Source organism: Hyperoodon ampullatus, assembly GCF_949752795.1.
Source record: "Hyperoodon ampullatus genome assembly, chromosome: 1".
NCBI lineage: Eukaryota > Metazoa > Chordata > Mammalia > Artiodactyla > Ziphiidae > Hyperoodon > Hyperoodon ampullatus.
The window spans coordinates 195,005,428-195,017,822 of NC_136914.1; the positions used below are offsets into that span (position 1 = coordinate 195,005,428).

The 12,395-nt window shown below is 42.9% G+C and overlaps 2 protein-coding genes and 1 pseudogene across 4 annotated transcripts in view; 2 read left to right on the forward strand and 1 right to left on the reverse strand.

The window, feature by feature from the left end:
* CPEB3 (cytoplasmic polyadenylation element binding protein 3) overlaps window positions 1-3,883 on the reverse strand; it is a gene marked incomplete at both ends in the record, with an annotated part of 179,931 nt that extends 176,048 nt beyond the window's left edge. Inside the window, 2 exons of the mRNA XM_079702412.1 lie at window positions 3,099-3,185; window positions 3,791-3,883. The remainder of the gene's footprint in view (window positions 1-3,098; window positions 3,186-3,790) is intronic.
* A 527-nt stretch (window positions 3,884-4,410) lies between these two features.
* Window positions 4,411-12,395, forward strand: part of MARCHF5 (membrane associated ring-CH-type finger 5) — a gene marked incomplete at its 5' end in the record, with an annotated part of 52,816 nt that continues 44,831 nt past the window's right edge. For both annotated transcript variants that reach the window (XM_079705778.1, XM_079705779.1), the window contains one exon: window positions 4,411-4,445. In XM_079705778.1, the coding sequence (XP_079561904.1) occupies window positions 4,411-4,445 (35 nt within the window). The remainder of the gene's footprint in view (window positions 4,446-12,395) is intronic.
* Window positions 11,420-12,259, forward strand: LOC307062509 (small ribosomal subunit protein eS6-like; annotated as a pseudogene). Its single transcript has one exon. The product of its transcript is annotated as a small ribosomal subunit protein eS6-like (transcript).

Here is a 12,395-nt window from a genome sequence, read left to right on the forward strand (position 1 = left end):
CAAATGTAGGTTTGAGTTGAAGCTCTCAACCACTAAGGTATTTCTGCAGAGATACCATTGGTCTAATAATCACTTAGGAAATTTGTTTTTTAAAAAAACAGCTAATTGGGCACAACTACAAGGCACATGGATCAGAATTTCCAGGGTAATTCTCTGACTCACAGCAGGTTTGGGAACCACTACAAGTTAACTCTCCATTTCCTACATAATGGAGTCCATTTCTTATGTCCTCCTCCCAGCAGGATTCTAGGATAAAGGCAAAATTCCTTAAATTGGCTTACAAAGCTCTTCAGAGTCTGTCACTTGACTGACCTTTGTGGTCCCGTTTTACCCCAAGTCCTCTCTTTGTTTTGATTTCTGCTCTTCACCACAGGGCTTTCCTTCTCAGGGTATTTGCACATGCTGTCCTTTGGCCTGGGATGCTCTTCCCTCCTCCCTTTGTCCAATTAACTGTTGCTCTTCCTCAGTTCTCAGCATAATGGACACTTCCTGAGAAACTTTTCTGACCTCTCTGTCTAGGTAAAAACCCTAGTTATTATCTCTCATAACACCATGTACTACATTTGCAACCTAAAATATGTATTTATGTGATTCTCTCTCTCCCACTATAAATGGTAAACTCCACAAAAGTAGGGACCATGCTTGTTTTTCTCATTATTGTGTCTCCAGTACCTAGCTTAGTGCCTGTCACATAAATATTGCTTGTTCAATAAATACTTATCAAAAGAATTAATAGCTTCAAGGCCTTTTAACTATTCCCTACTTAACCAACCAATCATATTTTTCACTCTTACTCAACAGAGACACAGTTCCAGTTACAGAGGTTAACTCCTCTCTCTTCATCTTTTCATCCTTATCCAGACCCAAGATCCTTCTCCACCTCTTTACCTACATAATTCTTATTGCTACAAGGTAGAGTCTAAATTCCCCTTGTTTCACAAAGTTCTCTAACACACCAGCCCATAACAGTCTCTAAACTTCTACCTCACTTTGTATTTCTAGGCCAATTCATTTGGCACTTAATCAATCATATGCTTCCATGTATCATTATGTAGTATTTCATATGTAAATGCTTTGTTTTAATTTTTTTAAATATAAACGTTGGTAGGTAGTTTGTATGTTCTTAAAGGGTAGTTATTGTTTAATTTGTGACTAGAGTACCCAGGCACATCATAAATCCTCTGGAAATGTCTGCTGAATAAATTAATGAAGAATATTCTGTGGCCTGCAATGTGGACTCAGCCTGCAATTTATCACCAAATTTGGCAATTGACAATTCTCCTTGGAAGGCACCTGGATACTTTATATATCTCTTTGGAATATCTCCAGGGCCCCTTTTGGCAGACAGTTCAAAACAAGTGTCATGCGAGAACATTAAAGTAATATACTACTTTAAATTTCCTAACATATTTAGAACAGTTCCATACTCAGGTATTTCTAAATCCATTATAAAATTATTAATGCATAAGTGCATTTCAACTTTTTATTTTGGGGGGGGTCAGACTAAGATCTAAGTAAGTAAGAAGTTTTTTCCTTCAAAATCATAAAGTAAATTATAATTCCAATTATTCCAAGTCTTATCTGAAAACACAAGAGCCAAGGAAAACAAAGTTGACAAACAATACTGAAATTCAAGCTATGTGTGTCACCCATTTCAAATTTATCTGAAGGAATTTATTTCATGAGTTCTATCAATCATGATTTTTGTCCATACTAATTAAAAAATATAAAAAATTAAAGTTAAATTAAAGAATTATCAGTTATCTGTTCATCTGTTTCTCTTTAGATGTCCTTATGAACATTTCTATGGAGCTAATTTTTTAACAGCTTTACTGAGATGTAACTTACATACTATAAAATTAACTCATATTAAGCATACAATTCAGTTTTTTAGGTATATTTACAGAGCTGTGCCACCATCACCAGAATATAATTTTGCTTTATCTTATTTTTTTAATTGCAATATAATTCACAAAGTTGTGTAACCATCACCACTCTAATTCTGGAAATTTTCATCAACCCAAAAAGAAACCTCATACCCGTTAGCAATCTCTCCCCATTACTCCCCAACTCTTCCAGCTCTAGGCAACCACTAATCTACTTTGTCTCTATGAATTTATTCTTAACATTTAATATAAATGGAATCATACAATATGTTGTTTTTGTGACTGGCTCCTTTCACTTAGCATAATGTTTTCAAGGTTCATCCATATTGTCACATGTATCAGAACTTCATTCCTTGTTATAAGCTAATCACATTCTGTTGTATGACTATACCACACTTGGTTTATCCATTCATCAGTTGATGGATATTTGGGTTGTTTCCACTTTTTGGCTATTAGGAATAATGCTGCTGTGAATGTTGGCATACAAGTCTTTGTGTAGACATATGTTTTTATTTCTCTTAGGCAGATACCAAGGAGTGGAATTACTAGGTCAGGTGCTTATTGCTTTTTTTTTTCTTTTTTTTTTTGCTAATCACTCTTAAGATGAATAACAGAAATTTTTTTTCCTATTTCAAAGGATTTTTGACACAGCCAGGAAACAGAATTTTCATGAAAATGCTAATATAAATTCTTTTTTTTTCAATATGCTAAGATCAAATTCTATTTTTTGAGCGGCATGTATGTATCAATCTCCTTGTGGCTGACAATTGCTTAAGAGATAAATACGCAGTAAGGGAAGACTTACCCAATAGGAGTAGCAATAAATAGGAATTTAAAATATCAAACACCCTGATTAAATTACTTATTTCCCTCCCCTGTCAGGGGCCTGCTTCTCGTTTCATGAGAAAAAGGTGAAGCATTAATTATAATTAGTCATGTAAATTCCCAAAGCTTTTCATAAAAGCATCCTTCAGAAATTGGAGGCCAAATAAACTTCTGGTCACATGTTATTTTTGTTTTTCTTCCTCGTGATGTACACTCTAGTTCAAATATATTCAGGAAGCCGACTTTGAGCAGAGAATTAAGAGCGGATTGTAAAATTCTACGTAAAAAAAAAAAAGAGCTTAAGCAACACATTTTAATTTAAAGAAAAATCAAACCTCTTACGGCAGAAATTAGGCATAATCAGGGGAAAACTACCAGACATCCTACCAATCGCAGCACTAGAGAACGTCACAGGTCATCCAAAAGACGCATTCCTGTTAGCCAACAGCTCTTTTCCTCCCGCCAAAGCTGTCCCTAGAGCGTCAGAGAATAAACCAACGAGCGATTCATGATTTTTCCCTTTTGATCCCCTCCCCTCCCCACACACACACACACACATCCACCTGCGTGGAGGTGTCAAGGCGACTAGAAATGGTTAACAGCGACCAGCAGCAGGGAGAGAAACAAACACCCCTGAAGACCCACAGCTGAGTAAGCAAGAGCTGTTTATTCACGAACACGTTCCGTTTGGAGACTAGTGGCGAGCCCTTGAAAGCCCAGGCACATTTTAGAAGGTTCCTAGAGAGGCAGGGAATAAACTCCCCCCATTACCCCGCCCCTCTCCCCCCCCCCCCGTCGGGCAAACATACACGGAGAGGTTCTGGTGGGAACCACCTCGTCTAGGCAGCCACTGCCCTTCCGACCCCTCAGGAATAACCTCACGTACTAGAGCATCCGACCCCTCACGGGGGTTGCGTAACTCCTCAAAATGGGTTCAGACGCGGCCGACGCTGGCCCCAGCGCCGAGGGCTTCAGAAGGGGCTTCTGCTACCCCCACCCCCGCCACGGCCCGCCCCGACGCCGCGGCCGCGACTGGGGACCCTGCCGAGAAATGGCCCTTTAGCCCGCCCCCCCCTCACCTGGCTCGGTCCCACCTGAGCACGAGAGCTGAGAGGAAAAAAAAACAGGCAGGGAGGGCTGACCTTGATGCTACTGACGGTGGAGCGGCACATCCCGCTGCTTCCTGGAAAGCGGCCCGCAGGACATTTTTCCCCCTGGAGGAAGGAAACGGGAGGGCGCCGGCCGGGCGGCGGCGGGCGCGACGGCGGTGGTCGGGGCGGGCTGGGCAGCCTCTTGCGGGGACGGTCCGAGGACTACATCTCCCAGGCTGCTCTGGGCCGCCTTACGTCGTGACCCCGGCGCGCACTGAAGTGGTGACTCTTACCTCACAAAGGTAGCTCCTCCGCCGGCAGCAACTCGGCGCCCGCGGTCCATGGACCGGAACCCTGGGCCGACGGGCAGGAACCCGGGCCGCGATCGCCGCCTCCCCGCCCCAGGCTCCTCCTCCTCGCTCCCCACCGCCTCCTCCCGACGCCCGCGGGCCGCGCACCGCTACCGCCGGGCTCGCGGAGCCGCCCCGGGAGGCTGGGTGGGGGCGTTCGCGGCTGCCGCCGGACTGAGGCCTACTCCGCCGCCTCTCAGTGCTATTGTCCCTGGGCCCGGGCCCACTGGGGAGGCGAGTGCGCCGCCTCCGACGAAGATGCCGGACCAAGCCCTACAGCAGATGCTGGACAGGTACGGGCAGCCTTGGGGGAGGACGCGGGCAGGGCCTCGGGGCTCTTCGGAGCGGAGCCTAGCCTGCCGGGAGGAGTTCCACGGCCTGGGGGCCGAGTGAGGGGCAGAAAGTTTGGAGTCCGTACTGGGGGGAGGACGGAGCGGGCGGCCTGGGTGCGTAGACTTAAAGCGAAACTTAGTTACGGATTGGTGTCTGGTTTTGTCCGAACGCCGTTGCGAAGTGAGAGGGGTTCGTGTGAACCCAGAGAATTAGTTTCTTCTTCTTACTGTCCTCCTCCCCTCCCCCCAAACTGTGTTGTAACGTGTTTGTCAGCGCTGTCACTGGCAAGAAGGACCAGACATTCTCTGGGGAGTGATCCCCCTCCAATTTGTACACTCCTTCCAAAAACCAAGGATAAGCATTCTTTTGGAAAGCCTGATAGACTGCCTTCATTCCTCCTTCCTCCCCCATCCCATCCCCACCCCAAACTATAAGGGCAAGAGTAGCCGCAAGGGACTTTAACGGTCAGACCAGAGTAGAGGTTATGGAAAACAGCCGTAAGTCCAGCCCTGAACACTTAGCGTATTTTACCATTCGTTGAGTTTACTGAGAAAGTTTCATCTTCTCATGGGGCAAGTTCCTGGGGGGCTCCAGTCGGTAAAACTCTTTCTGTGAAATCGGCTGCACCGCCCTCTGCTGTTGAAATTCTAGGCCGTGGGTTCTACCACGAGTTTTTGGAGACCCTTACTCCACATTTTCCCCTAAGCCACGACATCACTTCCTGGTCTAGCCAGTGCTACAGGCTAATCCATGTTTGGTTGCCTACAACTCTCAGTAGACCATTTGTCACCCAGTTCAGCGTGTGGTACAGGTCTTCGTACTGAGGAAAAGTCCAACTGTAAGGTTGGCAATGAAAGGCCAACCTTAAATGAGATTATACCCAGTTAAATGCTGTTTGGATCACACCCAGAACACAAGTCACTCAAGAGTACATCTTCCAGAGTGACAGGCATTTCCTTTGGAGCTTAGAATTTTGAGACATCTAAGTTGATAGAAATCATGTACTGACTTTTTCAGTTGGGGTGACCCAGTGATTAATCCATCCCTTGTTTGAGGGGAGCATTCAAGTCAAGTTGTATTGACTAACCCCTTTTTATGTAAGTAGTTTACAAGCTCCCGGAAGGCAGAAACTTACGCATCATTATTTATTTTGAAACCTACAGCAGAGCCTGGCACTAAGCAGGGCATCAGTAAATATTTCTTTAATGAACAAATGTATGAACTTTTTTGTCATTTTCCCCAGTTGTCTAGAGGTTTGATAATTTACCAGGTTTTACGAGGTAAATTATAATTTACCATACTGGCAAATTATATAGGACTACTGAAATATGCCCACAGGAGACCACTTTCTGCCACTGCCAATTCCAATCAAATGAGACGCTATTCTGGTGATGGGTATTTTGTAATTAATTTTGTTTTCCCCCTCTGAGGGCCTGCTGCTTTCACTTTTATGTAGGTGACTTTTAGAAAAGCTTTTGTGTCCAAGAGCTGATCTGGCTTTCATACACTCTTTGGAGATTTCCATAAAAGTAAAAAAGCCAAGGAGTGCTAGCCAGGCATTTAAAACATCTAATAGAAACATGGAAATTCTGGCTGCATGTACTGAAACAGGTGACTATAATACTGGCTTCCCTCATCTTCGGCACCTTTTTGACATACCTCAAGGTAGATTCTTAAGATGACGTTCAAAGATCTTTATTACCTAAGTCAGTGTTTTGCAACGTGGCCCCACGTTGGAATCAGCCTGGGGAGCATTTTAAAATATGGATGGATGCCTGGCTCTGCCCACAACCAATTAATTCACAGATTTCTGGAGAATGGGGCCTGAGGATGTATATTTTCAAAAGTTTTCCAGGGCCTCCCTGGTGGCGCAGTGGTTGAGAGTCCGCCTGCCGATGCAGGGGATACGGGTTCGTGCCCCGGTCTGGGAGGATCCCATATGCCGCGGAGCGGCTGGGCCCGTGAGCCATGGCTGCTGAGCCTGCGCATCCGGAGCCTGTGCTCCGCAACGGGAGAGGCCACAACAGTGAGAGGCCCGCGTACCGCAAAAAAAAAAAAAAAAAAAAGTTTTCCAGATGTTTATTGTAGTTGAAAATCACTTTTTTTTTTTTGGTCGCGCGGCGCAGCTTGCTGGGGGATCTTAGTTCCCCAACCAGGACCAGGGATTGAATCCGGGCCCCCTGCAGTGGAAGTGTGGAGTCCTAACCACTGGACCACCAGGGAATTACCACTACCCTAAATCCCAAGGGATTATTTCATGATAAGAGAGTACATTTTAGTGATGTAAGCTTGGCCAGAAATCTTAAAATTCTCATTTTGCCACTTACTAGCTATGCGACTTTGGACTTATATTCTGAGGTTCTACATCCTCATTTGTAAAATGGCAGTATCCTACCTCACAGGATTGTATAAATGAGAACACGTGTAAGCACTTTATAAAACAATAAACTGCTATTCATATGTTAGGCACACAGAAAGTACTTAAGATTCTAGTGTAACCAACTAATGTAGCAATTCTCTCCCCACCACACACACACACACCCATCTCCATATTTACAGTATCATCTTAATCTGGGCTGGCCTTACATGCAAATTGAACACAAAGATACTTGATGGGTTCATTTGAGGAATACTGACAGGCCCAACAGACTAAAATATGTCAACCTGTTAGAACCTAGAATTCTTGCTTTGAATTTGGCTTCCCCCCAGCTTGGTCTTTGGGTGGCAATTTTTGAGGGATAGAATTTAGCTCAGAAACTTGCCCTTATTTTTATTTCTTCAGTGCAAGTTCTTTCCTTCAGAAGATTAGGAAATGTGTATAACATATACTGTTGTTTTGCTTCTAGGTTAAAATTAGGTATATTTTAGTGCTTATTAAACATTTGTATTTAATGAATTGACTTAATAAATATTGATGCATTTGCCCGATACCATTCTAGGTCCTCAGTATATGGTGGTAGTGAACATAAGCAAAAATGCTCATATGGAGCTTTAATTCTAGTGAGGTTTGTGTTCCATAAACTGTCAAATAAAATGAAGATTATATTTACATAACATGGATGGTGTGTTCAGTTTATACACTTAGTCTTTCAAGGTTTTTTAATTAATAGCGAGTTATTAATAGCTGAAGTTCAATTGCCTTGTCCTTTGTGAATAACTAAATTTAGTTTAGCAATTGTTTATCTTGATAAATTTTATTATTGCAGTATTTGTAGATAGAAAGAGTATATATAGATATATATTTTGATGGCCTTTCATTTTTATAAACAGTAAGCAACTGTTTTATATACATTTATCATTTGAACCTTTCAAATTGTTTGAGAAAGGGGGTGGGAAAGTGGGTGGTTTTCTAGTGTCATGAATGATTTGGGATCACAAATCATTGCCCTGAAATTATAACCATTCATAAACTCAAACCTTTTACATCAGGTTCTCTGAATCTTGGTCAGTTCCTCTTCCTTCCCTTCATTGCCATACTTTTTTAAGGAGAGGTCTGTTATATATTATTCTATCACCATTAAACTTTCTTGTTTTCTCTTTTATTTCTCAAAATTAGGATTAAATGTATAGAGAATACAAAGAATACTGTAACAAACTGCAGGAATGAACCTCAGGTTTAAAGCCTGGTGAGAGATGCTTCTGGAAACTTGACTTTTGTGTACCCCTTTCACATTAAACACTCAGGAATTTGTTGAGGTTGTTTGCATCACTTACTTGCACCTGGTGAGTAGGCAAGGAATGTAGCCAGTGTCCCCAGAACAGTCAATGGGGAGAAGAGCAGGGAGAACCATCTGCTCCCCACAAGCCTCCTGCAGTGGCAAAGTGAATTAGAATCCGCACTCTCAGGGTGTTGTCAGCCACACATGTACATCCTTTTAGAGGCTGTAGAGTGTTCTGATGGGAACGTACTATATTATCTTCTTATTTATATAACCATCTCTAGTTTCCATTAAAGCAACTTCTCATTCTCTGAAGCATATTTTCCCCAATCATATCACTATCCCATTTTGACATTTACAGAACAATACTTAGAATTTAAAAACATTAGCAATTAGTGGTATTTGCTTCCATCTCTATGTAAAAAGTGGAAACATTACAGATAAAGTCCCCTTTGGCCACTATCCCCAGTCCCATATCTTCTCTCCATCCCCACTCCACTATCATAAATGGGTTTATGTTCTTCCAGTCTTTGTTTAATGCTTTTTTTTTTTTTTTTTTGCGGTACGCGGGCCTCTCACTGTCGTGGCCTCTCCCGCTGCGGAGCACAGGCTCCAGACGCGCAGGCTCAGCAGCCACGGCTCACGGGCCCAGCCGCTCCGCGGCATGTGGGATCCTCCCGGACCGGGGCACGAACCCACGTCCCCTGCATCGGCGGGCGGACTCTCAACCACTGCACCACCAGGGAAGCCCTGTTTAATGCTTTTATATATACCATATGTAATTCATAGTTTTGTTCTTGTTTCTAAAATTTAAATATATCAATCTACAATTGACTTTTTAAAATACTGAGTTCTGTGATATACAGCAATTAAAGAGTATATATATATAATCCATTGTATTAACTTACCACTCTTTTTCTTTCTAAATCCGTTTCCCTGTTTGTGACATTTATATTCTTATTTTCTCCTTATTATCTCTTGTTGTAATTTGATTTTCATCCACCTTTCTTGTCCGTAGCTCTACTAAAAGTATACTGAAGGTTACCAATAATTTCTTAATTGGTAAACCTAATGACTTTTTTTCTTGGTCCTCATGTCCTTGACATATATGTAGTGGAGATGAAACTGGTGATGACCACCCCCTAACTTCTTGAAACTGTGTTCTAGTCTACCACACTATTTGTCTTTTACTTTTTTCGCCTCTTATATATCACTTTACCTTTACTCTCTTCAGTCAATTAAGTATGGTTCAATCCTCAGCACTTACCATTCTTCTCTGAAAAGTAGACCTGCTTACTATCTCACTATCACCTTTATTTGAGTGACTCCCAGATTTATGTCTTTATTCCTGACCTCTTTCCCACATTTTAGTGTCTGCATTCTAGCTGCCCAGTAGACATTTCCATTTGTGTATACAGAGTATTACTAGCACCTTAACGTATCTACAACTAAACTACTGCTATTTCCCTGGCGTTTACTTATCTTGACTTCCCAATTTTGGCCTTTGATAGGACCATTCTTCTAGTCTACCAGCCATAAGACCTACATCTTTTTTTTTCTTTTTTGCTTTTTTCCTCCAAATCCACTTGCTTATCAGATACTATATTCTTTCTCTGACTCCAGTTTTTCTCTACCAATTTGACTTGCAGAGTGGTACCAGAAATGGCCAAGGCACAATTATCATGGCGTTTCCATACTTTAAAACCTGTCAGTCTCTACATCACCTATAGGATAAATTCTAAACTTTCAAGGCCCTGGTGAATAGGTTTAGCTCTATTAATCCAATCCAGCCCCAACCTTCCTTAACCATACTCTTCTGCACTGCACTTCATTGTCCTCTGGATATATCCTGCTGTACATCATCTTCTTTTTGCTTTAGATGACTTCCTCCCTTTTGACATCTGGCTAACTCTGACCCATGTTTAGAATTCAGCTCAAGTATCACCTTGAAGCATTACACAGCTCCTTCAGGCAGAGTGAGTTACTTCTTCCTGTATTTCCATAGAACCTTTATGCATTCATTTTAGTACATCACACTGTATGGTAATATTTCTTTTTTTTTTTTGCGGTACGCGGGCCTCTCACCATTTTGGCCTCTCCCGTTGCGGAGCACAGGCTCCGGACGCGCAGGCCCTGAGGCCATGGCTCACAGACCCAGCCGCTCCGCGGCATGTGGGAATCTTCCCAGACCGGGGCACGAACCCATATCCTCTGCAGCGGCGGGCAGACTCTCAACCACTGCACCAGCAGGGAAGCCCCGGTAATTTTATTTTTAATGCACCTATCCCAAGTCTCAGAGCCTTCCACACATACCCTTTACCACCACCACCATGCACATTCAAGTGGAAGTTCACTGAGAACAGAAACTGTTCCCTATCCCATTTCCCCAGAAGGGGAAAGTACATTGGAGACACTGTTGAATCATGGTGTCTGTCTTTTCACTATTTATGACATATCAGTGCCTAGAATAATCTTGCTAAAGGACCAAATATTTATTTGCTCAAAACCTTCTGTATTTTCTTAATTGCTTATTAAGCTTAAGTTCAAATTCTTTTTTTTATTTATTTATTTTTTTGCGGTACACGGGCCTCTCACTGTTGTGGCCTCTCCCATTGCGGAACACAGCCTCCGGACACGCAGGCTCAGCGGCCATGGCTCACGGGCCCAGCTGCTCTGCGGCATGTGGGATCTTCCCAGACCGGGGCACGAACCTGCGTCCCCTGCATTGGCAGGTGGACTCTCTACCACTGCGCCACCAGGGAAGCCCAAGTTCAAATTCTTTAACCTGGCCTTCAAGACCCTCCATAATCATATTTATGGTGCTCTCTATTATGTTTAAGACAGTGAGTATTTCGCTGGCACCAGCTACCTTCTTAAAGCTTTGCTTCTGTTTAAGAATGAGTTCATAAAGTATATATGTTTTGCCTAGGCCAAACTGATTCACTCACTGTCCTGTGTTCTTTTCAGCATCTTGTCTTTCAAAATTCTACCCACTCTTCAAGACCCAGTTTAGTTTCTGCCTCATTTATAAAGCTTTTCTGACCATTTCAGCCAGAAATATTTCCCCCGCTTCTCCAGACTCATGTAGCAGTTCTTTACAGGCCACACGTACATACATGCCTCCCAACTCTTTACATGCCATGGTTCATAAGATGAGAGATGGTAACATTTATATGGCACCTTGGAGTACACTGGCAGGGGTTTAGATCTCTAGTGAAAGCTCCTTATGGCTGCTTAAAAGTACCCTAGCAAAAACGAAACACTTAGCTCTTTTTTGCGGCGCCTCGGAGGCGGTCGGTCGCTTCAGAATGAAGCTGAACATCTCTTTCCCGGCCACTGACTGCCAGAAACTCATTGAAGTGGACGATGAACGAAAACTTCATACCTTTTATGAGAAGCATATGGCCACCGAATTTGCTGCTGACACTCTGGGTGAAGAATGGAAGGGTTATGTGGTCCGAATCAGTGGTGAGAACAACAAACAGGGTTTCCCCATGAAGCAGCGTGTCTTGAACCATGGCCGAGTCCGCCTGCTACTGAGTAAGGGGCATTCCTGTTACAGACCAAGGAGGACTGGAGAAAGAAAGCGCAAATCTGTACCGGGTTGCATTGTGGATGCCGATCTGAGCGTTCTCAATTTGATCATTGTAAAAAAAGGGGAGAAGGATATTCCTGGACTCACTGATACTACTGTGCCTCGTTGCCTGGGGCCCAAAAGAGCTAGCAGTAGCCACAAACTTTTCAATCTCTCTAAAGAAGATGATGTCCACTAGTATGTTGTGAGAAAGCCCCTAAACAAAGAAGGTAAGAAACCTAGGACCAAAGCACCCAAGATTCAGCGTCTTGTTACTCCACGTGTTCTGCAACACAAACATCGGCGAATTGCTCTGAAGAAACAGCGTACTAAGAAAAATAAGGAAGAGGCTGCAGAATATGCTAAACTTTTGGCCAAGAGAATGAAGGAGGCCAAAGATAAACGCCAGGAACAGATTGCCAAGAGACGAAGGCTGTCCTCTCTGAGAGCTTCTACTTCTAAGTCTGAGTCCAGTCAAAAATGAGATGTTCTAAGAGTAACAAATAAATAAGATCAGACAAAAAAAAAATGAAACACATAATTACTTGTACTGGCTATAATTTCCTTAGAAATGAGAAATGGAAAATTTTCTCAGAATACACCATCCATATGGCAGCATGGTGCAGTGAAAAAAGCTGATGTTTTTGGTGTTTTTTTTTAATTTTTTAATTTTTTTT